Consider the following 23,474-nt stretch of genomic DNA (forward strand, 5'->3'; position numbering starts at 1 on the left):
GAGAAAGAATAGCAGCTGTGGTTCAGCTTCCTCCCACTTCAATTCTTTCCGGTCTTTGATGAGTTATTATTCATCATACAGGAGAACCCCAGACTTGGATCATTCTAAGACTCTTGGTGTCATAGAATCTCAGAGATGCAAGGGTCTTTGGAGATCATGGATTCCAATGTCGCTATCCAGGGGCCAGCAGCCCAGCAGTTGTCTGGATATTACAGTGTTATGGAGGGTTCGGGTGTCCTTGATAATTTCATTACGGGTACACATGAATTCAGGAGGGGGCACTGGCTGATACACCTTCAGTCCTAGGGATCGCGCCAAATGAATGTTTGTCCTTCCTTTTCAAAGAAGACCAAGACATCAGGGAGATGAGGCCATGACAAGCACATGAATTGGACTTGAGTGAGGGGGGTTCTGTGCTAAGTCAGAGGCCCACTTTCTCCTCCAGAGCCATCTGGGTGCAGTGGCCAGATAGGAATCAGGAAGACCAGAGATGGCCCTGGATGGGAGGCAAGCAGGGTTAAGGGACTTGTGCAAGGTCACACAGTCAAGTGCCTGAAGTCAAACTCTCATCCTCCTGACTCCAAGGTCAGTGGTCTCGCCACTGCCACCCCTAGCCACCCCTTACTGCTGCAGTTCTTGTGGAGTGTTAGTGTCCTGAGGAGGAAATGTCTCATGTTTGTGTTCCTATTACTAACACTGGGACACCCCCATAGGGATCACGATGCACATTCTGTCTCATAACACACATACGGAGGTGGGCAGCCCCTCCCCCAAGAAATCCTCACACGTTGCCATGTTTGAACACACCAGAGACACAGATCTGCATGTATGTGCATGCATGTGAGACCACAGCCTGTATATTTGGAAGGAATCAGGGTCATCCATCCTTAAGTCCATCTAACCATAATTCAGGTGCCTACTGGAGGACCCCCCCCATGTCTGGACATACGTACACACACACACACACACACACACACACACACGTCTCTGTAGAGGTGGCAGTGAGTGGCGGCGGGGGGCAGGGTGCCCGGCCTCCACCAGGCCCCAGCCACCCAAGGGTGCCCCTGGGCCTCCGGCCGCCCCGTGGGCCCCGCTGCCCCGGCTCCAGCCCGCTGGTCGGGGCAGGGGGGACCAGGGGTGGGCCGATGGGGGCCAGGCCCGGGCTCCGGCCACGCCCCTCCGCCTCTCCGCTGTCCGGTTGGCTGGACGCCGGCGGGGGTGCAGCACGTGGGGGGCGGGGATGGGGTGGGGCTCCCGGGCCCCGCCCGGCCCGCCCCGCTCTCCCGGCCTCTGCCCGGCGCCGGCCCCTGCGCAGGACCCAGGTGTCCGGCCGCCCGCCGCCCGCTGCCCACCGCCCGCTGCCCGCCCGCCGCCCGCTGCCCACCGCCCTCCCGGGCCCCGCCCGGCCCGCCCCGCTCTCCCCGCCTCTGCCCGGCGCCGGCCCCTGCGCAGGACCCAGGTGTCCGGCCGCCCGCCGCCCGCCGCCCGCTGCCCACCGCCCGCTGCCCGCCCGCCGCCCGCCGCCCGCCGCCCACCGCCCTCCCGGACCCGGCCGGTCCCAGCGCCCAGGCGGCCCGGCCAGGCTGAGATCGGGGGCCCCCGCCCCGCTGCCCGGGGCCAGGCGAGGCGGAGCCGGCATGGCCAAGCGGAGCTCGCTCTCCATCCGCATCGTAGAAGGCAAAAACCTGCCGGCCAAGGACATGTGAGTGGGGGCGCCCGGGGCGGGGGGCAGGGGGACCAGAGCACCCCGAGTTCCCTCCCGAGAGGAGGGGGCAGGAGGGGCCAGCCGGATTCATCCCCCGGCCACCTGCCCTCTGCTCCCCGCTTTCAGGGCTCCGGAAGCCCAGACCCAGCCATCAAGAAGGCCGAGCCTTGGGTGGGTGCGAAGGGAGCCCTCCCTTCCTGAGCGCCCCCTCCCCCAAGCAGATGGTGCCCGAGCACCTGTGGGTGGGGAGGGAAGGAGATCCCAGGCCAGGGTGGCCCGGACTGGCCGCTCTCCGAGGTGCCCCCCATCCCCGTTCCTCAGAGCTGGCCTGGGAAGCCCCAGGAGGGCTGGGCAGCCGGGCTAGAGGGACCTGGACCGGGGCTTGGGCCACTGACAACCTGCAGGGCCTTCTGAGTTGGGAAGACAGGCAGATGTAGGAAGCTGCCCGGTTGTAGGCTGGAGCCATGCAAGGCTAACCCCACGAAAGGTCCTGGGACTGGCGGCCTGGCTGGTGGCTCAGGAATCCTGGACAGCCCTGAGAACAGGGGAAATTCTAGAAATCTCCCAGGTCATGGCCCTTGCTGGCAAAAAGGGCTCTATGTTTGCCAGGTGCCAGGAGCCTGGCACCACCTGCCAGTGGCGGTGGAGCAGAAGTTGGGGACTTGGTCTGAGCTCCCACGAATCTGCTTTCTGAGGTGAGAGGAAGTGCCCTAGGAAAGGAGAGAGCTGCCTATGGGGGGGGGTATCACTGATCTGTGGGGCTGAGGTGAAGCCAGCTGCCTCAGGACCCAGGAGGAGGCAATCAGGGCTGGCAGCCCCTTCTGGAGGGAACCCCTTCTGCTGAGAGGAACCATGGAGTGCTTTCCCCCAGAAAGAAAGAAAAGCTAGGATCTCGGGATGAGAAGCTGTGAGGAAGGGGGTTAACGCACCTGGAGTCCACTCTGCAGCAGCCTCCACTGGTCAAAGCAGGAGATGGCATCAGCTGGCATCCCAGGCAGGGAAATCAGCTGAGGGTGGGGGTGGGGTGAGTGAAGGAGGGGAGAAGGGATCATATCACCAGGGTGAGCTGGCTCTGTGGGGCTCGCCTACATGGCTCCATCGATTGGGCCTCAGTGGCAGAGGTTGGGCCTGGGTCCTGGAAGAGGCCCAACTCTTTCCCTCCTCAACCTCCCTTTGAATTCGTTTAGACAAAACAAGATCTGAAATCCAGGTCTTCCTTGGGAATCCTTTGCCCGTGATTACAACAGCTAGAGGATAGAAGTTTGGAGGTGAAAACAAAGACAAGAGAGACACAGAAGCCAGGTAGAGAGGGAGGGAGGGAGGGAGGCACCGAGCAAGAGGGACAGAGAGAGAAGAGGGAGAGCCGGGCACAGGACACAGGTAGAGAAGAGAGGAAAGGGAGAGGCGGGAGGGTGAGAAGGAAAGAGACAGAGACAGAGGAAAGAGGAAAAGGAGAAGGAAAGGGAGAAAGGAGAGAAGAGAGGGAGAAGGAAAGAGAGATGGAACCAAGAGACAGAGAGGAGAGAGAGAAGAAAAGAAAGAGACAGAGAATGAAACAGTAGAGAGGAGAGAGGAGAGAGAGAGAGAGAGACAGAACCAAGAGAGTCAGGGAGAGGAGAGGGAGAAGGAGAGAGAGAGAGAGAGAGAGAGAGAGAGAGAGGAGAGAGAGAGAGAGAGAGAGAGAGAGAGAGAGAGAACCAAGAGAGTCAGGGACAGAGGGACAGGAGAGGGAGAAGGAGAGAGAGAGAGAGAGAGAGAGAGAGAGAGAGAGAGAGAGAGAGAGAGAGAGAGAGAGAGAGAGAGAGAAACCCAAGAGAGTCAGGGACAGAGGGACAGGAACGGGAGAAGGAGAGAGAGAGAGAGAGAGAGAGAGAGAGAGAGAGAGAGAGAGAGAGAGAGAAAGGGAGAAAGGGAAAGAGAGGAAACAGAGGAAAGAGAAAACAAGAAACATGGTCTCCCAAAGTTTGTTTCTTTATGAGCTTCTTCTTGTTCTCTTACCTAAAAGACACATGGACTAGGATAAAATAGAAACACTTCCCCTAACCTTGCTTGCCTTATTGCATTATTTTTAACTGCGCATCTAGGTTCCACTGAGATTCAGAGTCCATTGTCCTTGATTTCAGGAGGACAGTAGTTCGAATCCAGCCTCAGACACTTGACTTACTGTGTGACCTTGGGCAAGTCACTTAACCCTGATTGCCTCACATTCAGGACCATCTCCAATCGTCCCGATTCCTATGTGGCCACCGAGAGAAAGGAGGACTTAGCACAACCTCCCCCTCACTCAAATCCAATTCATGTCCTTATCGTGGCATCACCTCCCTGGTATCGTAGTCCTCTTCAGAAATGAAGGACAAATGTTACATTACTTGTACCCTTCATGCACTCCATGGCAGGCTGGCCTTTTTAATGTATTCCTTCTCCACAACACTCCATTTCCATCTCCATGCCTTTGCCCTGGCTGTGCCTCACTTCTGGAGTGCATTTCCTCATGACCTCCACGAGTTAAAATTCTGAGCCTCCTTCAAGGTTCAGCTAAAATGATGCCTTCTTCCAGGACTTAGGCTCTCCACCAACTTCTCTTGCTCTTCTCCTCCCACCTGAAATCACGTGGTATCTTTTTTGGCAGAGATCTGTAAATTTCTGTTGTCTCCCCCTCATTGAATGTAAGGTGCTTTAAGGGAGGGACTATTGCATTTCTGCCTTTGTTTCCCCAGGATCTTACATGGTGCCAGGCGGACAGTAGTCAGTTATTGACTTTATTGATAGGAATACTCTGTCACTAACCCAGAGTATAATAGGCTTCCCCTCTTCCAAGCCTCGAGTTCCTCATCTAAAGTGGCCCTGCCCCACCTACCCCACAGAGCTGTTTTGAGGATCCAAAAAGACAATGAAAATGATTGAAAAAACCATAAAACCCAAGACAAATAGGATATTTGGAAGATCTGTGTGTGGAAGCTTTGTATTTAAACCTCCACTAGAGCACACGATGCTAGTGGTGGGGGATGTAAGAGGGAAATAAGACTCAAGACTTGCCCCCAAGGTGCTTGTAATCTGGTAAGGAAGCAGGTGCAGGAGTGACCAGTGATCTGTCCAAGGTCCTAGCCTGGTTAACCTCCTGGGGGATCCTAGGATGTCCGGCTGCCCTCTGACCTCTCCATACTTCCCTCTGCTCCTCATTTTTAGATTTCCCCTCCCTAGAGCCCAGCAAAGGAGGAGGGAGTAAAAGCAGCGATAGCATCCCATGCCCACAGACCCCTCTTCTCCTGCCCTGCCCCCACTGCCAACTAGCATGTCTCTCCATCTCTTTCTTCCCCAGTACATTTCAGTGGATAGTTCAAGGCCCCCTGGGCCCCTGCAGAGGACCGACCTCATAGTCAGTGGTTACCATGGTGATGGAGGGGAGGGAGGAAGGGAGGGGTCACATCTTGGATTTTCTAGGCTGGACAGCAGAAAAAGCAAGCCAGGGTAGAATGGGGCTCCTTAGATGATCTGTGGAGATGGGGAGGTAGGCAACAAGGGGGGAACAGGAAGGAAGGGGAAAGGGGAAGGGATACCTCCCCAGGTCTCTGCTACTGTTGGGCCGGCTGCAGAGGGAGGCCATTTCATGTGGATTAGTCATCCACAGGCCGAGTGAATGTGCATAGGTAGGAAGCATGTGAAGGGGGAGAGGCCCAAAGCCACTTTAAAGCTAGTCAGGGGATCTCTCTCTCTCTCTCTCTCTCTCTCTCTCTCTCTCTCTCTCTCTCTCTCTCTCTCTCTCTCTCTCTCTCTCTCTCTCTCTCTCTCTCTCTCTCTCCCCCTCTCTCCCCCTCCCTCCTCTTCTCTCTCCCTCCCTTATTCCCTCTCTTCTCTCCTCTGTTTCTCTCTTTCTCTGTCTGTCTTTCTCTTACCTTCTCCTCTTCCTCTTCCTCCTCCCTCCCTTATTCCCTCTTCTTTTCTCTCCTATGTCTTATGTTTCTCTCTTTCTCTCTCTCCTTACCCCTTCTCTCTCTTCTCCTCCTCCCTCCATCTCTCTCTCTCTCTCTCTCTCTCTCTCTCTCTCTCTCTCTCTCTCTCCCACACCTCCAAGGGAGCTGGGCTTTGCTGCCTTCCACAGCTTCAAACTCTGCCTACATCGCAGAGTAAACCATCATGTAGGTCACAGGTTGTATTAGGGTGGGTGTAGGGGACCTAGGGTGAGAACACCCTGTTAGGACGTCTGCCACCTTCCTCTCAAGTGCTCATCTGTCATCTGCCTCTCCATCCATGCCTAACTCCCTCCCCCACCTCCCTCCCTGTCCACTTCCAGCTGTGTCTTTGGGAGCTGGATTTTATTTTAGGAAGAATTTAAGGCCCTGAGTTTCCAAAGACTTGACCCCTCGCAGCCAGAGTTTAAAGGCTTTAGCACTACATGCTTGAGGGTACCTGGAACACCCCCCCACCATTTTTCTTACAAGTGCAGAGAGGATATATGGCTTTTCTATCAAAGACATACCGACAAGTCAGCAAGCATTCATGACATCCCAGTGTGTGCTAGACACTTTCCCTGGCTTTCTTAGACTGCCCTTCAGAGCAGTTTAAAATATTTGAGATGAAATAAATGTCATCCTTCGCCCCACAGATCAGTGATTACTGGGTTTCATGTCTCTTCTCTCCTTTGTCTCTGTCTCTCTCTCACACACACACACACACACACTGTCTCCAGTTCTGATGTCCAGTTTCATAAAGATAGGTGACAAATTCCCTATCCCCCCCTTGTGACTGAGTATGGAACAGAGATGCAGGGGTTGGGGGAGAGGTGGACTTTGTAATTCCTTATGCCCTAGCCCAAGAGCAGCCTACAATCCCCTTCACTATTCAATCAACACACATTTATTAACCCACTATTTGCCAGACACTCTGCTAAGCAAAGACAAAAATGATTAAGATGTGACTGGTTGTTTTAAAATTAGACCCTTAGCCTGGGGTTGCACTTCGGACCTCCAAGCAGTCTTCTCCAGCCATGTCTAGGTGTTGGCCGAGGAACACCAGTCCACCAAGAGACATGGGCAGCTCCTCTGTGAGGGAGTGCACAAGGCAGGTAGAAGATAACAGGGTTCAGCCTTCTAGGAGCTTGAGAAGGCAGACTTGCAGGACTCACACATGAACAGAACAAGATGGGTTTTGCCAAATAAAGCAAAGTTAAATCCAATGGACCTGGTTGAGGCTTTGCAGAGCCAAGGGAGCAGAACTACAAATCAGTGGGGACTGTCTGACCTCAAGATCTTGGAGACAGAGAATCTCATTTGACAAATGACTCCAGAAATGGGCCATGGCAGTGATCTGATAGATGCAATTCTCACTCAGATCCTCAAACTTCCTCTGACTTCAGATCTCTCTCTCCTCTCCTCTCCTATCAGAGGTGGATGGTATGGACTTCCCTGGGAGCATGGTTTTTGTTGGTATTAGTAGATATGTTTGTTTCTTCCAATACCTGCTATTTGAGTTGAAGGTGGGGTGAAGTAGGAGTGAAATGTTGGACATCCTCCTCCCATCTTCTGACCTGGATCCCCTGGATCTGATGTCCAGTTTCTTTCTTTCTTTTTTTTTTTAGGCTTTTGCAAGGCAATGGGGTTAAGTGGCTTGCCCAAGGCCACACAGCTAGGTCATTATGAAGTGTCTGAGGTCAGATTTGAACTTACGTCCTCCTGACTCCAGGGCCAGTGCTCTATCCACTGCACCACCTAGCCACCCCTGATGTCCAGTTTCTTAAAGCTATTTACATCATTATGATTCACAGTTGAAGAGCTGGAAGGGACCCTAGAAGCTGTCAAGTTCAACCCTCTTATTTCATTTTAGAATTTCATGCCCAGAATGGTGAAGTAATTCTACTAGGAAGTGCTTGAGGCACAATTTGAACCCAGATCCTCCCAACTTCCAGTCCAATACTCCATAGATAAAGTCATTCCAGCAAAGGCAGCTTTCTAAAATAATATCTGCCCACTCTATTCAGTGTTAAGGAAAGAAATGCTTGGCTTGGGGGATCAGTTCCTTTACTCTGTGTCCCATCTCTCTCATGGATAAATTAGTGAAACCATTCAGTTTATTCGGGGGGCCCCACTTGATGTCTATTTGTTGTGTGGGATTCCTGTACTAAGTACAGAAGAATATTCACACAGCCCTAGCCAGGATCACACCAGTGTGTGCAGGGATTCACTCCGAGGAGGGTTCAGGGCAGTTCTGTTAAGATAGACAGCAGGGGCACCTAGGTGGCACAGCGGACAGAGCACCGGCCCTGGAGTCAGGAGGACCTGAGTTCAAATCCAGCCTCAGACACTTCATAATGACCTAGCTGTATGACCTTGGGCAAGCCACTTAACCCCACTGCCTAGTCAAAAACCCCAAAACCCTATGCTTCCTGCACACAATCGACTCTCTTCTATTCATCCTTTCTTGCTGTCTTTTTTGCAAGGCAATGGGGTTAAGTGGCTTACCCAAGGTCATACAGCTAGGTCATTATGAAGTGTCTGAGGCTGGATTTGAATTCAGGTCCTCCTGACTCCAGGACCGGTGCTCTGTCCGCTGTGCCACCTAGCTGCCCCTGGGGGTAGAGTTCTGGGCGTTCTGATTTTCTCCCACTCTGCCCAAACTAAAACTAACCTTCCCATACCTCCTCTCATGAAGAGTTTGGGAATCAGAAGCCTCAGATTCAAGTCTCAGCTCAGACAGGCCCCTTTTCAAAAGTAGCTTTGTGGAAGGAAGGATGGAGGGAAAAATCAGAAGACCTTATTCTACCACCTATCCCTTAAGTGACCTTGAGCAAGTCCCTTAATCTCTCTGGTCCTCAAGTTTACCCATCTATCAAATAAAGGGGTCCATCTTAATGGCCTCTAGTTCCCTCCTGGCTAGAAATCTTTGAACCTTTGATCGCTTTCTGGTCTCAGTTTATCCATCTATCAAATGTGGAGGTTGGAAAATCAGGAATTCTTTCCCTGGGGTCCATAGATCCTGATGGCATTGGTGGATAGATTTCAGGAAGTTCATGGATTGGTGGGGGATGAGCTCCTTATTTCAGTATAATTAATTTCAATTTAATTTATTTCAATATAATTGTTTTCTGTTGTAATTAGGTATGTCTTGTTTTATGCATTTAAAGCTATGGATCTGAGAAAAACTCCATAAACTTCACCAGACCAGTCAAGACACCCCCCAAAAAAGGCAAAGATCCATGGATTAAATGATCCTAAGACCCCTAGCTCCTACCTAGCTTCTAAGGGGACCCAGACGATGCTTGCCATTATGGTTTGCTCAATAGGCAGCCTCAATAGGAGTGGGGCCATCCCACTCCTCCCTCCCCTGGCCAGGGAGGCAGGGTGGGGGAAAGCTTCCTCTCTGAAGTCAAAGGATCACTGTCTATATGACCTTGCGTAAGTCATTTAACTTCCTTGAGCCTCAGTTTCTTCATCCATAAAATGAGTTCGATAGCTGTCCAGTGAGGTCCCTCGCAGCTCTAAGCTTGGATGCTCTGATCTCACCCCCACTAAGCAGCCAGCATCTAAGGTGAGTCCCTCCAGTAAGGGAAGTTGGGGAGAGTTCACCACTCCCATTCCATTAACAGTGAAACAAAAAGTCTGAGAAAGGGAAGTCATTTGCCTAGTCACTGAGTCACCTGCGGGCAGAGCTGGGCCTGGAGGGAGTCCGATCTCCTGACTTCCTTCCAGTCCCTGGCTGCTTCCACTACACCAGGTGAGCACCTGGACCCAGGGTTCCCCCCCACCCCCAGGGCACCTCACCAAGCACTTCCCTCCCCCTCTGTTCGCATGAGAGAGCATGGGGGCACAGACCAACCCAAGTGCAGCTGGATGGGAGGGGGCAGGGATTGGCCTCTCCAGTAGTAATCTTCAAGGTTTCTACAGACCCAATGATAATAATGTCAACAACGATAGTTAGCATTTGAAAGCACTTCATAAAGATCTCATGTTATCCTCCCAACACCCTTGTGAGTAGGTGCTATTATTATGCCTACTTTACACAGAAGGAAACTGAGGCAATGTGTAGTTAAATGACTTACCCGAGGTCGCACAGAGAGGGGACAGTATCTCATCTGAGACTCACCACAACCCTTTGGGGAGGGGATTTGTCCTTCGTTTTCAAAGGCCATGACATCAGGGAGGTGATGCCATGAGAAGCAGGTGAATCGGATTTGAGTGAGGGGAATGTTGCGCTAAGTCCCCAGCCTCACTTTCTCCTCCAGAGCCATCTGGGTCCAGTGGTCAGATAGGAATCAGGATGACTGGAGATGACCCTGGATATAGGGCAATCAAGGTTAAGTGACTTGTCCAGGGTTGCACAGCTAAGTGGCAAGTATCTGAGGTTGGATTCAAACTCCCATCCTCCTGAACCCAAGGCCAATACTCTATCCATTGTACCACCTAGCTGCCCTGGGTGGGATATTAGAGTTCGTACTAACCCTATTCTGGTAGAATGTAAGCTCCTTGAAGCCAGGGACTATTTCATTTTTGCTTTAATATTTCTAGCACACAACAGTTGATGCAGGAAGGGACCCAAGAGGTCATAATTTTATAGAACAAGAAACTGGACTTTTCCTGCAGTGTTTTGGGGCATGATCTGTTCCATCCATACACTCTTCCCTCCCTTCTCTTTCCTTGCCTTCTCCCTGTTCGTGGATCACATCCTCCAGGTATCTGGCACCTTCAGTCAGATCCCATTTCTCTCCCTAGCTCTGTGTGCTTATCACTCCTTTTAATCCTCCTCAATCCCCACTTTGCAAGGCACCCTTCGCCCTGTCCACCAGCTGCACTGGGACCCGCTGGGGCACCAACTGCTAAGTGTGTTTCCTTTAGATGTCACTGCCAAAGATAGCTCCTCTGCAAACAAGACCCAGAGCAGCTGGGGACAGGGAAGACGGCAGATACCAACTGAGAGCTCCAGAAACCATCAAATCCCACATTCTAATTTTACAAATGAAGAAATGTGAGATGACATCCCTTGGGTCACATAGGGAAGAAGCATCAGAGGTGAGGACCCAAATGATACCCAAAGGATGCCTCCGATACCAAAACTAGGACTCCCTTCCATTGTACCTCATGCTTAGCCTGACATTCAAGGCCCTCCATGATCAGGCTCCCTGGACCAAGCTTTCAACCTCCCCTCCGGGCCTTCTGCTGCCTCCTGCCTGGCTATTCCTGCCTGGTGTCTCCTTTTTCACTCTTACAGCAGCCACCAGAGTGTGAATCTCAGTCAAGGATCACAGACATGGAGCTGGTCAGAGATCTTGGAGAACCCCTTATTTTTATAAAGGAGGAAACAGGCTTGGAAAGGAGGAGGGTCTTGCCAAAGGTCACCCCTTTGCCTCCTTATCCAGTTTAGAGCCCACCACACCATGTCACCCCTCCATGATCTCTCTGGCACATCTCCTATAGCTTCTCCTGTTCCACTCCCTGCTTTGTCTCTTGCCTCTTTTCTCTTCTCTAATGCTCCCCGAAATCTGCATAGTCCTACTGCTCCCCTGAACTGGCACCCTGATGATAAGAGGGATCACTGGAGAAACACCAGCCTCAAAAACCTTTCCAGTAGACTGTAGAGATACTGCTTCTGTAAATTGAAGTGGAGACAGTATGGGCTGTGAGAAAAGGGCAGACTCCAGAGTCAGAGGACCTAGAATTAGACTGAAGCACACTACTGATGTGATCTTGGGTCTCAGTTTCCTCATCTGTAAAATGAAGGGTTTGACCAAGATGAGACCCCTCTGACTTTAGATCTGGGATCCTATGAACTGAAGTTATTTAAATAAACTCTTTACTTAGTTTCCTCATCTGTAATATGGGCAGATTGGACTCAGTTCCCCAGAATGCCTATGAAAGTGCATAGCAGGAGATCTGAGCTTTGGTCCCAGCAGGACTGTGCTACTTTCCTCTCAATAAGCTTCACTTTCCTCCCCTGGAAAATAGAACAACACCTCCCAGGGTCCTTTGAGGCACAGATGAAATAATGCACCTGTAAAAAATCTACCTGGTGGGCCAGCCAGGTGGCACAGTGGCTAGAGCACTGGCCCTGGAGTCAGAAGGACCTGAGTTCAAATCCGAACTCAACACATAACACTTACCTAGCTGTGTGACCTTGGGCAAGCCACTTAACCCCATTGCCTTGCAAAGACCAAAATAAAATCCACCTGGCAGATGGAGAAAAGTGGTCATGAGATGCCTGGCACGAGGTCCCACTTGGGAGGGGATACAGAGCACTAGAACCAGCTCAGAAAGGTCATTCATTCAAAGGGCAAGAAATACTTGTCTATATAAACTCTTTACAAATATTCTTATCTGAGCCTCACATTTTACAGATGAGGAAACTGAGACGGAGAGATCCTAATTGCTTAGATTACATAGCCAGTAAGTGTCTGAAGCTAACTCCTGATCCAATGCCCTCCCCACTGAACCACCAGCTGCCTCATTTGGCATGGAGATTGAAAGCCCCCAGTTAGATTTTACAGAGTGTCCGTGTGGGTTAAGACCAGTCTCCTGCCCCTGGAGTAGGACCCCACAACCCCTGGTGACTGGCTGGCTCTTCCACTGCATTCTTTTGAACCATCACAAGAGATTATGGGCATCTTCTACACGTCTCGTGTCGGTGTGCCTTTTGCCATGCTAGTTGGAGGGGTGCCTTTCAGTCATCTCCCTAAAATTCACTTGCTTCAGTCTGAGTCCATGGGGGTCAGTGGTGCTTGCAGTGGAGACAGATCTCACGTTGGAGTTTTCTGACAGATCCTCTGACAAGATTTGCCAGGATCTGAGCACCAGACAAGCAGTTTCTCTGTTCTTTTCCTTTTTTTCTTCCCCCCCCCATTTCTCTTCTCTTCTTCTCTCTTTGTTTCTCTTTCATTTTCTTTCTCTCTCATTCTTTCCTTTCTTCTTCTTCTTCTTGGGATATTCATTTAAGCTGACAGAGAAATCCCAGTCACCAAAAGATCCGAGTAAAAACCATCTGCCATTTCCGGAGCTATTTTGGTCCTTGCCCTCACTTCTCCTTCTCCTTTACTCTCTGTTTCTCTTGGACAAAACTACCAAGGTCCTAAATATAGAGCCCTGGCCTGGTCTACAGCAGAAATGCTCTTACTCCTCCCACTTTTCTCAAGAAAGGGAAATCAGTGTTCTAAGGCAAAATCTTAAGTGCCCTGAAGCTAGTGTCCTACTGGTGACTGGAGGAGGCCGAGGGAGGGAGCCTCCAGCCAGGCCACTCTAATTACTCTCTGTGCTATGCCCAGGTCATATTCATTTCTACTTCCAAACCTTTGCACTTTCCAACCATGACTGATAATATTATTATTAATAATTGAAAAAGACTGGGGTGTCTAGGTGGTGGATAGAGCACCGGCCCTGGAGTCAGGAGTACTTGGGTTCAAATCCGACCTCAGACACTTAATAATTACCTAGCTGTGTGGCCTTGGGCAAGCCACTTAACCCCATTGCCTTGCAAAAAAATAATAATTGAAAAAGACTATTTCTATAGCACTTTAAAGTTTTTAAAAACCCTAAAGACATTTGAGGAGAGGCCTTTTAAGCTCTTGAGAGCCTCTGTAGTCTGGCCTTCATCTACCTCTCCAAACATTGGTCCCCAAAAAGCATCTTCTATTCCAGCCAGAACACTATCTCCATATATATATATATATATATATATATAATTATATAATTTATCTCAACATTGTTGTTATCAAAGACCTGGAAGCAAAGTGGGCATCCACTGACTGGAGAATGCTCAGGAAAAAATTGGTGTATGAAAGCAGGAGACTATTTATAATTAAGCAATATGGTGAACATGAAAGATTCAGAGAAACATGGGAAGATTTGTATGAACTGATACCAGTCAAAGAACGGATGCAAGGGTGACATTCATGATAACTAGAGGAATGTAGATAATAGCCACTGAAAAGCAGCCAATCTCTGAAGAGTTCAGGGAGGCTAGATGGCACAATGGATGGAGCACTGGTCTTGGGGGCAGGAGGATGGGAGTTCAAATCCAACCTCAGACACGTGACTGTTTCTAGCTGTCTGCCTTGGGCAAGTCACTTAGCCCTGATTGCCTGGCATCCAGGACCATCTCCAGTGGTCCTGATTCATATCCGGCCTCTGGACCCAGATGGCTCTGGAGGAGAAAGTGAGGCTGGGGACTGCTAGGTCCCACAACCCCCCTCTCATGTTCGTCATGGCATCAGCTCCCTGATGTGGTCTTCTTTGAAGATGAAGGATAAAAAAAAAAACACCAAGCATTATTAATCTCTGAAGCATTATAATGAACAATCTGAATCCTAGAGAACTGATAAGGAAACACATGTACCCCTGCCTTTCAGGAGAGATGGGCTGGGATAACCTATGCTTGGGAAAGGCAGTCTATATTATAAAATGGAATTACTGTGTTGGTTTTGCTTAAATGTTTTTCTTTGTTACAGAGATAAGCTCAGTAGTGGAGGGAGTGGTGAATCTAGTAAGAAATAACTATGGTATAGATACAAAAGGCAACATTAAACTTTTAAAAAGAAAGATTTTCTTTGATTTCTCTCATGATTTCCTCATGATTTCCTAAGCTCCATCTTTAATGTGGTTTCCAAGATTTCTCGTCTCCAGGTTAAACATGCCCATATTTCTGGGAAATCAAAGTTTACAACTCCTCCTTACACAATTCCCAAATATATACAACTAATTAGTGGGAAAGTGGTTAATTGCCTTCTAGGAAAGGTCATCGGCATAATTCAGAATATACAGCCAATCTCAGAAGTCACAAGAGGATGGAGATACCCTCATCAGTTGGTTTCCTGTCTGGGTAGAAGACTGGGCTGCGGTCCAGCTGTTTTCCTATCAGTCACTTCCTCTGTGGGGACACTGATATCTGACCAAGAGGGGAGTGGTTTATGAGCTGAAATTCCCTTGTACTTGACCTTGGACTCTCACTATAAACATAAGTCCTTCTTCATCACCCAAATTCTTATGTTTTGGGGTTCTGTTCTGTTTCATTGATGCCACAATCATTTCACAACATCCCTGTCCCACCTCAACAATTGACCTCTTCCTTGGAACAAAGCAAAACAAGTCAACCATCAAATAACTCCATCTGACTGTGTGGTCAACCTGTCATGCCTGTAAACTCTACCATGAAAACAGAAGTGTGTCCCCTTAACCTGAGTTCATTTGTCATTTTCATTTACATTATTGTGGTCGTTCCGAATTGTTGTATTGTTCTGGCTTCCACATTCATATGTCTTCCAAGTTTCAAATTCCTTGTGTTCCCCGTTTCTTGTGGCATCATAATATTCCATTACATTCACATATCCTAATCCATTTCCCATTTGATGGGCCTCATTTTGTTTTCAGTGGGCTGCTATCACAAAAAAGTATTGCTATAAATATATGGGGCCTTTCTTTCAGCCTTCATCCTCCCATTCTTTAAAAGAGAAGTTTAGATTCTCCTTTAGGAGGGAATTTCTGGGAGAGGTCACAGATTCAGAGAGGCTCGGTTTGGATGACTTCTCAGAGGCCATGTGGTCTAGGCCTGGATCTATCCTGGATCTCATTGTCTAACTCCTACAAAGGATGAGCTACACTTCCTTACCTCTCACTCTTCCATCTGGTTTCTAGCTCCATCCCCTTGATCAAACTGCCTTTCTCCAAGTTACTAAGGGTCCCAAGGACTAAAATCAATGGTCTTCCTGAGACCTCCTTCTGATGGCAGTTTTTGGCACGGTCTACCTCTTCCTCCAGGGTTTTCTTTCCTTGATCTTTCATGACATCACCTGATTGCTTCTTGCCTTGACTAATGTCTCCTTTGTTGCATTTTCCATCTCCTGACCATTAAATGTGGACATTTCCCAAGGCTTCATCCCAGACCCTCTTCTCTTCTCTCTCCATGTAAGATCTTTGGGAATAATTTTGTTTAATTCTTTGTTTCTTTAAAATAGTGCCTGCCAACTACACCCAAAGGGCAATAAAAATGTGCATGCCCTTTGACCCAGCAATACCACTACTGGGTCTATACCCTGAAGAGATGATGAAAAAGGATAAAAACATCACTTGTACAAAAATATTTATAGCCCCTGTTTGTGGTGGCAAAGAATTGAAAATCAAGTAAATGTCCTTCAATTGGGGAATGGCTTAGCAAACTGTGGTCTATGTATGTCATGGAACACTATTGTTTTATTAGAAACCAGGAGGGACGGGAATTCAGGGAAGCCTGGAAGGATTTGCATGAACTGATGCTGAGTGAGATGAGCAGAACCAGAAAAACACTGTACACCCTAACAGCAACATGGGGGTGAGGATCAACCTTGATGGACTTGCTCATTCCATCAGTGCAACAATTGGGAACAATTTGGGGCTGTCTGCAAGGGAGAGTACTATCTCTATCCAGAGAAAGAACCATGGAGTTTGAATAAAGTTCAAGGACTATTCTCTTTAATTTAGGAAAAAACCAGATATCTTATTGTCGGATCTTGTTACCTCTTAGACTTCTTGTCTCTTCTTTAAGGATATGATTTCTCTCTCATCACACCCAATTTGGATCAAGGTACAACATGGAAACAAAGTAAAGACTGACAGATTGCTTTCAGTGGGGGGTGGGGGAAGGGAAGTAAGAGTGGGGGAAAATTGTAAAACTCAATAATATCTTTAATAAAAAAATAAAAAGGGAGTCCAAAAAAAGAAAACAATGCATAATATTGATTACATAGGTTTTCTTGAAATGGAAATATTTTGTTTTATATTAAATCCTCTCATGTTCTGTTTACTTAGAAATATTTTTCTTCTTGTATTTGTTTAAAATGAATAAAAACATGGGGGTGATGACCAACAAAAAATATTTAAAAAATAAAAATAAAATAGTGCCTGCCACATAAGAGATATTCAATAAATACTTTGGGATTGAGCGGTAACCTCATCAGCTTTCAGGTATTTTATGATTATCTCTCTGCAGATGACTTCCAGGTTAATGTTAGACATGACTTAGAATAGAGTCAAGGGATGGATGAAATTTCAATTCAATTTTCCTGAAGTCCCAGGTTGGAAAGGTCTCAAGTGGTGAGCGGCCCTTCCAAGTCTTCCCCCTTTTCATTCAGTATCCTCCTCTCTCCAGCCTCTCTCATCCTGATTTCTTTCTCTAAGGAACAGAAACATTTTTCTCCATTCATAGCTCAAGGCAGAATCCATATCTGCTGTTTTCTTTCCTTTCCTTTCTCCCCACCAGGGCTAGCTCCTGCCCATTCCTGTGTCTCCTTACCTTTGTTTGACCCTCTTCATAAGCAGACACCACTGATGGGCACCTCTTGTCTTTTCTTTCAGCACTGGCAGCAGTGATCCCTACTGCATTGTGAAGATCGACAATGAGCCCATCATCAGGTAATTGAGGAGGAAGCTAACTCCTCTCAGGCCTTCACTTCCCTTAGAACCTGAGTGGATTTATGTAGCATAGATCATAAAATAGGGACATAGAAACAGAGAGAATATTCAATCTACAAATATTTATTAAGTTCTATCTACACAGGGCACTGTCCTAACCACTAGAAGTACAAAGAAAAAAATATTTAAAAAGAAACAAAACCTGTTCTCAAGGCTTTTACATTTTTTTAAAAAATTTAAGGTAATGGGGTTAAATGACTTGCCCAAGGCCACACAGCTAGGTAATTATTAAGTGTCTGAGATGGGATTTGAATTCAGGTACTCCTGACTCCAGGGCTGGTGCTCTATCTACTATACCACCTATCCGCCCCCAAATTACATTCTAACTGATAGAATTTTAGGATCTACAAAGTATAGTCTTTTCTTTTTAAATCTTAATAGTATTTTTTTGAATAACATGTAGAGATAGTTTCCAGTGTTCATTTTTATATTTTTCTCTCTCCCCCCTTCCCAAGATAGTAAGAAATCTGATACAGGTTATATATGTCCAATCATGTTAAATATATTTCCATATTACTCTTGCTGTGAAAGAAGAATCAGAACAAAAGAGTAAAAACATTAGAAAAAGAAACAAACAAAATTTCAAAAGTGAACATTGTCTGCTTTGGTCTGCGTTCAGACCCCATGGTTCTTTTTCTGGATGTGGATGGTATTTTCCGTCATGAGTCAAAGTGCAGTCTTCACAACAACTCTGTGAAGCAGCCAGCCTTTTTTGCACATGGTTGGTGCTTTGTCATTGTTGAGTCATTTCAGTTGTGTCCAGTTCTCTATGACCATATTTGGGGTTTTCTTGGCAGAGATACTGGAATAGTTTGCCATTTTCTTTTCCAGTTCATTTGACAGATGAGGAAACTGAGGCAAACAGAGTTAAGTGACTTACCTGGGTCACCCAGCTTGTCATAATCTGAGTCCATATTAGAAGTCAGGTCCTCCTGTTTCTAGAGCTGGCATTCTATCCGCTATGCTTCCTTGCTGCCCTGGTGGTACTTAATTAATAGTCATTGAATTCAATTGTTCCCATTTTATAGATGAGAAAACCATCCAAGGTCGCTCAGTCAAGGTGTAGCTATGAAATGCCTCCTTTGAGGCAGACACTATGTTAAGCATCCACAAAAATGAAGCAATTTCTACTCTCAAGGGGCTGTTCTATAGTTCCAGCTAGGGAGTTAAATATCACATAGAAAAAATGGTGCTGAGCCAGGACGGAAACTCTGGTCTCCCGAATCCAAAGAAAACATTCTGGCCCTGCATCAGGAAGGCTTTTTGTTGGGGTTTTTTTGCAAGTCAATGGGGTTAAGTGACTTGTCCAAGGTCACACAGTTAAGTAAGTATTAAGTGTTTGAGGTCACATTTAAACTCAGGTCTTCCTGACTCCAGGACCATTGCTCTATCCACTTCGCCACCTAGCTGCCCCCTTGTTTGTCTTTTAAAGAAGGCCCTCCATCTCCCCCTCTAAGTTCTTTCTGGACACTCTCCTTTGTTATCTGTCCATCCCATTGTCTCTAATGAGACCAATCAAAGCCCAGCAATACCCACTCTTGACATGGCCTCCCTGGAAGAAAGGTTAGGATCATCTGTCTCTTTAGGGGAGAGAAGCACGAGATTTGCCATGTAGTGTTGGGAAAAATCATTTACTCCTTCTCAAGTTCCTCACTGTGTCAAACGCCTATCCTGACTATCTCACTCCAAGAATGAAATGGATGTGAATAATGAATGTGAAAACACTGATATTGCTAAAATTACAAGATTATTATGGTCTGTAAGCTCCTTGAGGGCAGGGGCTATGTTTTGATTATCTTTGTATTTCCCTACATGGAGTAGATCTGTAATAAATGTTTATTCAATGCACAAATGATTGAATGAAGGTGGGGAAAATAGTATGTACAAAGAAAGGAAGCCATTTGCCTAATTAGGAGACAAAGGTAGGTCAAGGCCTCACAGGGTTAAAATAAAAAATTTTAAATGATCAAATGGGATAAAAAGAGCTCATAAGGGGCTCTAGGGAGGCTGGAGAGGTAGAAGATGACTGGGCTCTGGTGCTAAGGACTGCCCCTGCCCCTGTTGCTTTCTCTCCAACCATCTTTCTCCAACAGGACAGCCACGGTGTGGAAGACCTTGTCCCCATTCTGGGGTGAGGAGTACAAGGTCCACCTTCCTCCCACCTTCCACTCTGTGTCCTTCTATGTCATGGATGAAGATGCCCTCAGGTATGCTGCCCTCAAGGTTGGCAAGGGATGCCAGAGGCAAAAGGGCAGTCAGGAGAAGACCCAGAATGGATGGCTATAGTTGTGGGGGTGGGGTGGGGGTCCAGCATAGCACTCTATTGAATATAGAGAGTGACTTGCAAGCTCTCACATGAGTAGACTGGGTCCAAATCAGGTCCACACCCCCACCCAGTGCCTTTTATTATTAGGGATCTAGGATGTGGAATTCTTGGGGATCATTTAGTCCTATTCTCTATTGTGATAGAGGAGGAATTTGATAGTAAAAGGGACTCACTTGGGGCAGCATTAGGTTTGAGGCAGTGCCAGATGAAGTATGTTCATCCTTTGTGAATGTGATTTATCAGCTGGGAAGACCTCAGAGGGGAACGGGGGATGAGTTGGGGGCCCAGGTCCTGTAGGGAAGCTCTGGGGTCAATAGAATGTAAATGATGGCTAGAGAAATGAAGGGAAAAGTAAAGTGAGTGAGCAAGTGTGGCTGTGTGTATATCTGTGTGTGCCCTATGCTATAGGAGGATGTGTTCAGTCTGAGATTTCAAACTAACCTACTAGCTGATGCTCATATGTGACATCCTATTTCCCACCTCCATGTCTTTTCAGTCTCCACCTCATACCTTGAAAGCCCCTTCCCTCTGCCTTCCCTCTCTCTAAATCACCATCTTCCTTCAAAGCACAGCTCAGATGCCCCTTCCAACTTGAGGCTTTTGCTGATCTCCCCCCTCTATGTATTAGAATTCCCTCCCTATTACAATTCCTTTGCATTTTTCTGGGTTTTCCTCACTTGTCAAGCATATACTCTATTCTCCAATAACATTTAAGTCCTTTGATGGGCTTTCATTTTTGTCTTTACGACCCCAGTGCTATGTCTTAAGGCAGGTCATTTAAGCCTTCAGTGACTCTCTAAGGCCATGTTTGTAGAGGAAGTCCTTCCCTTGGAATCCAACCAACGAGATCACAGATTGACTTCCTATCGCTCTCTCCAGGACCTAGCACAGGTTCATAGAAGAAACGTAATAAATATTTGTTGAATTGAATCAAATAGAAAGAACAGCGATGAAGAGTAACATTTGACTGATGAATGAATAAATGAATGAATGAACGAACAAATGAACAAACCGAATGATTGAATGAATAAATGAATGAATATGGGAAAAACATCTCCTAAGGGCCTACTCTGTACTGAGCTCAGTCCTAAACTTTGAGGATACAAATTGAAAAGTAAGATAAGCCATCTCTCAAGGAGTTTGTATTCGAATGGGGAAGACATTACATATAGGAGGGTGCATCCATAGGGTAGATGGAAAGGCCCATTGATCCTCAGGGCATATCTCCAAAGCAGATGATGTGTCTTCCCTTATGTCATTTCCATCAAACTGTATTAGTTGATTTAACTACATGGTTTATTGCTAGTATATAAACCAATGTGGTGGCCAGCATCATTGCTAAAAGAAGGTTCTGAGATGTGTGCATCCTACCTTCCTGGCATCTTAGGCCCTTGCTTTGGTCTGGTTTAGGAAAATCAAACCATATATATGTATTGCAACTCAGACAGCCAGCTCTACCCAGGCAACAGATAGATTCTGAATAGCCTAGAAGTGTTAGGGTTGGGTTGAGGGCTGTTATTTATTTTTTTTTATAGTTTTTTTTTGCAAGGCAATGGGGTTCAGTGGCTTGCCCAAGGCCACACAACTAGGTAACTATTAAGTGTCTGAGAACGGATTTGAACTCAGTTCCTCCTGACTCCAGGGCCAGTGCTCCATCCACTGCAACACCTAGCCACCCCGGGGGTTGTTATTTTAAGGTAGAAAATAGATTGAACAAAACCAAGAAGAAAATAAAGGAATAAAGTGTATTATGAATGCATCCAGGCAGCCAGGTGGTGTAATGCATTGAATACTAAGCCTGGAGTCAGGAAGTCTCATTTCTGTGAGCTCAAATCTAGGTGTCTGACTCTGGGCAAATCTTTTAACCCAGTTTGCCTCTGTTTCCTCATTTGTAAAATGAACTGGAGAAGGGAATGGCAAACTGCTCCAGGATCTCTGCCAAGAAAACCTCACATGGGGTCAAGAAGAGTCAGACACAACTGAAAAAATGACTGAACAATAACAAAAAATGCAACCATGTAGGGCAAGTGGACTTCAGGTCCCTTTGAAGGTACCTGCCATGAGTAATGACTGGCCTTGAAGTGGCTTTAGATTTGAGTTGAGATGCCTTTGGAGCCAGGGGCTCTACTCATTGATATGCATCATCACGCTATCTCTGTCTCCTTGTTTCTTCTCCCATTGGGGAAAGTGAGGGTGTGAACATATCCCTGTGTGTTTGTATGTGTGTGTGTGTATGTGTGTGTGTGTGTGTGCGTGTGTGTGTGTGTGTTTGTGAATGTGTATCTGAGTATGGGAAGCATTTTGGTCAAGAAGGAAATTAAAGTTGTGTGTCCATTGGGTAGGAAGTTTCCCAAAGTCAGAGAGAAAGCATGTCCTTGGTGTGGGGTTCCATCCCATGACCCCAATCCCCAAAGATGACATCACTTGCAATGGTAGATATGGTGGTAGATGAGATTGATCCCCTGAGCTTTGACCTTACAGCTCAGCCTAAGCCTGGTCAAGGCAGTGGCCCTGAACTTCTTCCTATAAAGGCTCCAAGAACCAGGACAGACCATCCCCTCAGAGGGGAGCGGTGTAGGGAGCTCAGAGGACACCCAATCTAATGCCCTCATTTTATGAATGAAGAGAGTTGAGGAAGTAATGAAAGGTCCCAAGACTGCAAAGGAGTCAGGACAAAGGTCATCGGTGAATCATAATAATAGCCAAGTTTTCTAGATCACCTACCGAGCTAAGTATTATCTCATGTGATCCTTTCCACAACTCTGGGGGGTTGGTGCTAATATCCCCATTATATAGATGAGAAAACAGGCCAGCAGGTTTAAGTGACTTGCCCAGGTCACACAGCTATTAAGTATCTGAGGCTGAATTTGAACTCAGATCTGCAAGACTCAGAGTGGCATTCTAGGCTCAAGTTTCCATGACATAGTGCAATAGTCCAAGATTTCCCAAGTCAGTAGCAAAGCTGGCCAGATAAGAAGGCCCTCAAGTTCAACCTCCTCATTTTATGGATAACAAGGCCAGAGAAATGTAGTAGGAATCAGAGATGGGATTTGAACCCAGATCCTTGGCTCTAGTCCCACTGCTTCTTCCATTCCCATTAATCTTGACGTTCTCTCCCTTCTCTCACCTCTATAGCCGAGATGATGTCATTGGGAAGGTCTGCCTCACCAGAGATGTCTTATCTGAGCATCCCAAGGGTAAGAGCCTCTTTAGTCCTCTGTGCCCTGCCCCCACCACAGGGTTCACCCCTATATCCACTGTATCTGGGGCCCGATCCAAAGGCCCTTACTGAGAGACCAGCTCCTGGCCAAATGGGCAGTTAAAGGGAGGAAGGGAGGGGTCATGGTTATTTACCAGGTTGGAACTTTGGACTTACCCTTGAAGCCATGCTTCAACAAACCTGACAGGACCTCATACTCCTGTGTCCAACTCTCATGCCTACCCCTTAGTTAGTAAAGGAACAGGGTCTGCTAAGGACAATTGGAAGCTGTTAGATTCCTGTCTGGGAAGAACTTAGCCTCAGAGTAGGAAGGGATTCAGCAGCTATCAAATTCACCCTTTACCTCTTCCCTTGCCCCCCCAATCCATTTTAAAAATGTGAAACCCGAGATCAATGATTGTTAAATGACTTGCCCAAGGTCACCCAGCTAATAATTGGCAGAATTGAGACTCACACCCGAATCCTTTGATTCCAAATCCAGTCTCCTTTCCAAATCACCTCATTTAATCACCAGCATCTGAGTGGTCCATTTGGTCTTAAAACCATCCCAGGAGACTGAGCTCCTCAAGGTCGGAAACATTGCACTAGTTCCTTCTCCTCAGCACCTAGGACAGCTCCCAACACAGCGTCTAGTAGGGAATAGGCACCGCTCCAGCCATTTCACTGGTATGGAAAGGTGGAAGCTTCCCCCATTGAAGAAGCTCGACACTATCTACCCTTGAGTGGCAGGGAGCTAGGGCACTGAGTGGTAAAGACTTGGCAAGGGCATTGAATGAAGCACCTGCTGCATGGGGGCCCCCCTGG

The 23,474-nt window shown here is 47.4% G+C and overlaps 1 protein-coding gene across 2 annotated transcripts in view; it reads left to right on the plus strand.

Moving 5' to 3' along the window:
* Positions 1–1,623: 1,623 nt before the first annotated feature.
* Positions 1,624–23,474, plus strand: part of LOC141488959 (ras GTPase-activating protein 4-like) — a 49,248-nt gene continuing 27,397 nt past the window's right edge. For both annotated transcript variants that reach the window (XM_074189461.1, XM_074189462.1), the window contains exons 1-4: positions 1,624–1,702; positions 17,008–17,064; positions 19,218–19,331; positions 22,586–22,647. In XM_074189461.1, coding sequence (XP_074045562.1) covers positions 1,638–1,702; positions 17,008–17,064; positions 19,218–19,331; positions 22,586–22,647 — 298 coding nt within the window. In that variant the 5' untranslated portion in view covers positions 1,624–1,637. The remainder of the gene's footprint in view (positions 1,703–17,007; positions 17,065–19,217; positions 19,332–22,585; positions 22,648–23,474) is intronic.

Source organism: Macrotis lagotis, chromosome 5 (genome assembly GCF_037893015.1).
Source record: "Macrotis lagotis isolate mMagLag1 chromosome 5, bilby.v1.9.chrom.fasta, whole genome shotgun sequence".
Lineage (NCBI taxonomy): Eukaryota > Metazoa > Chordata > Mammalia > Peramelemorphia > Peramelidae > Macrotis > Macrotis lagotis.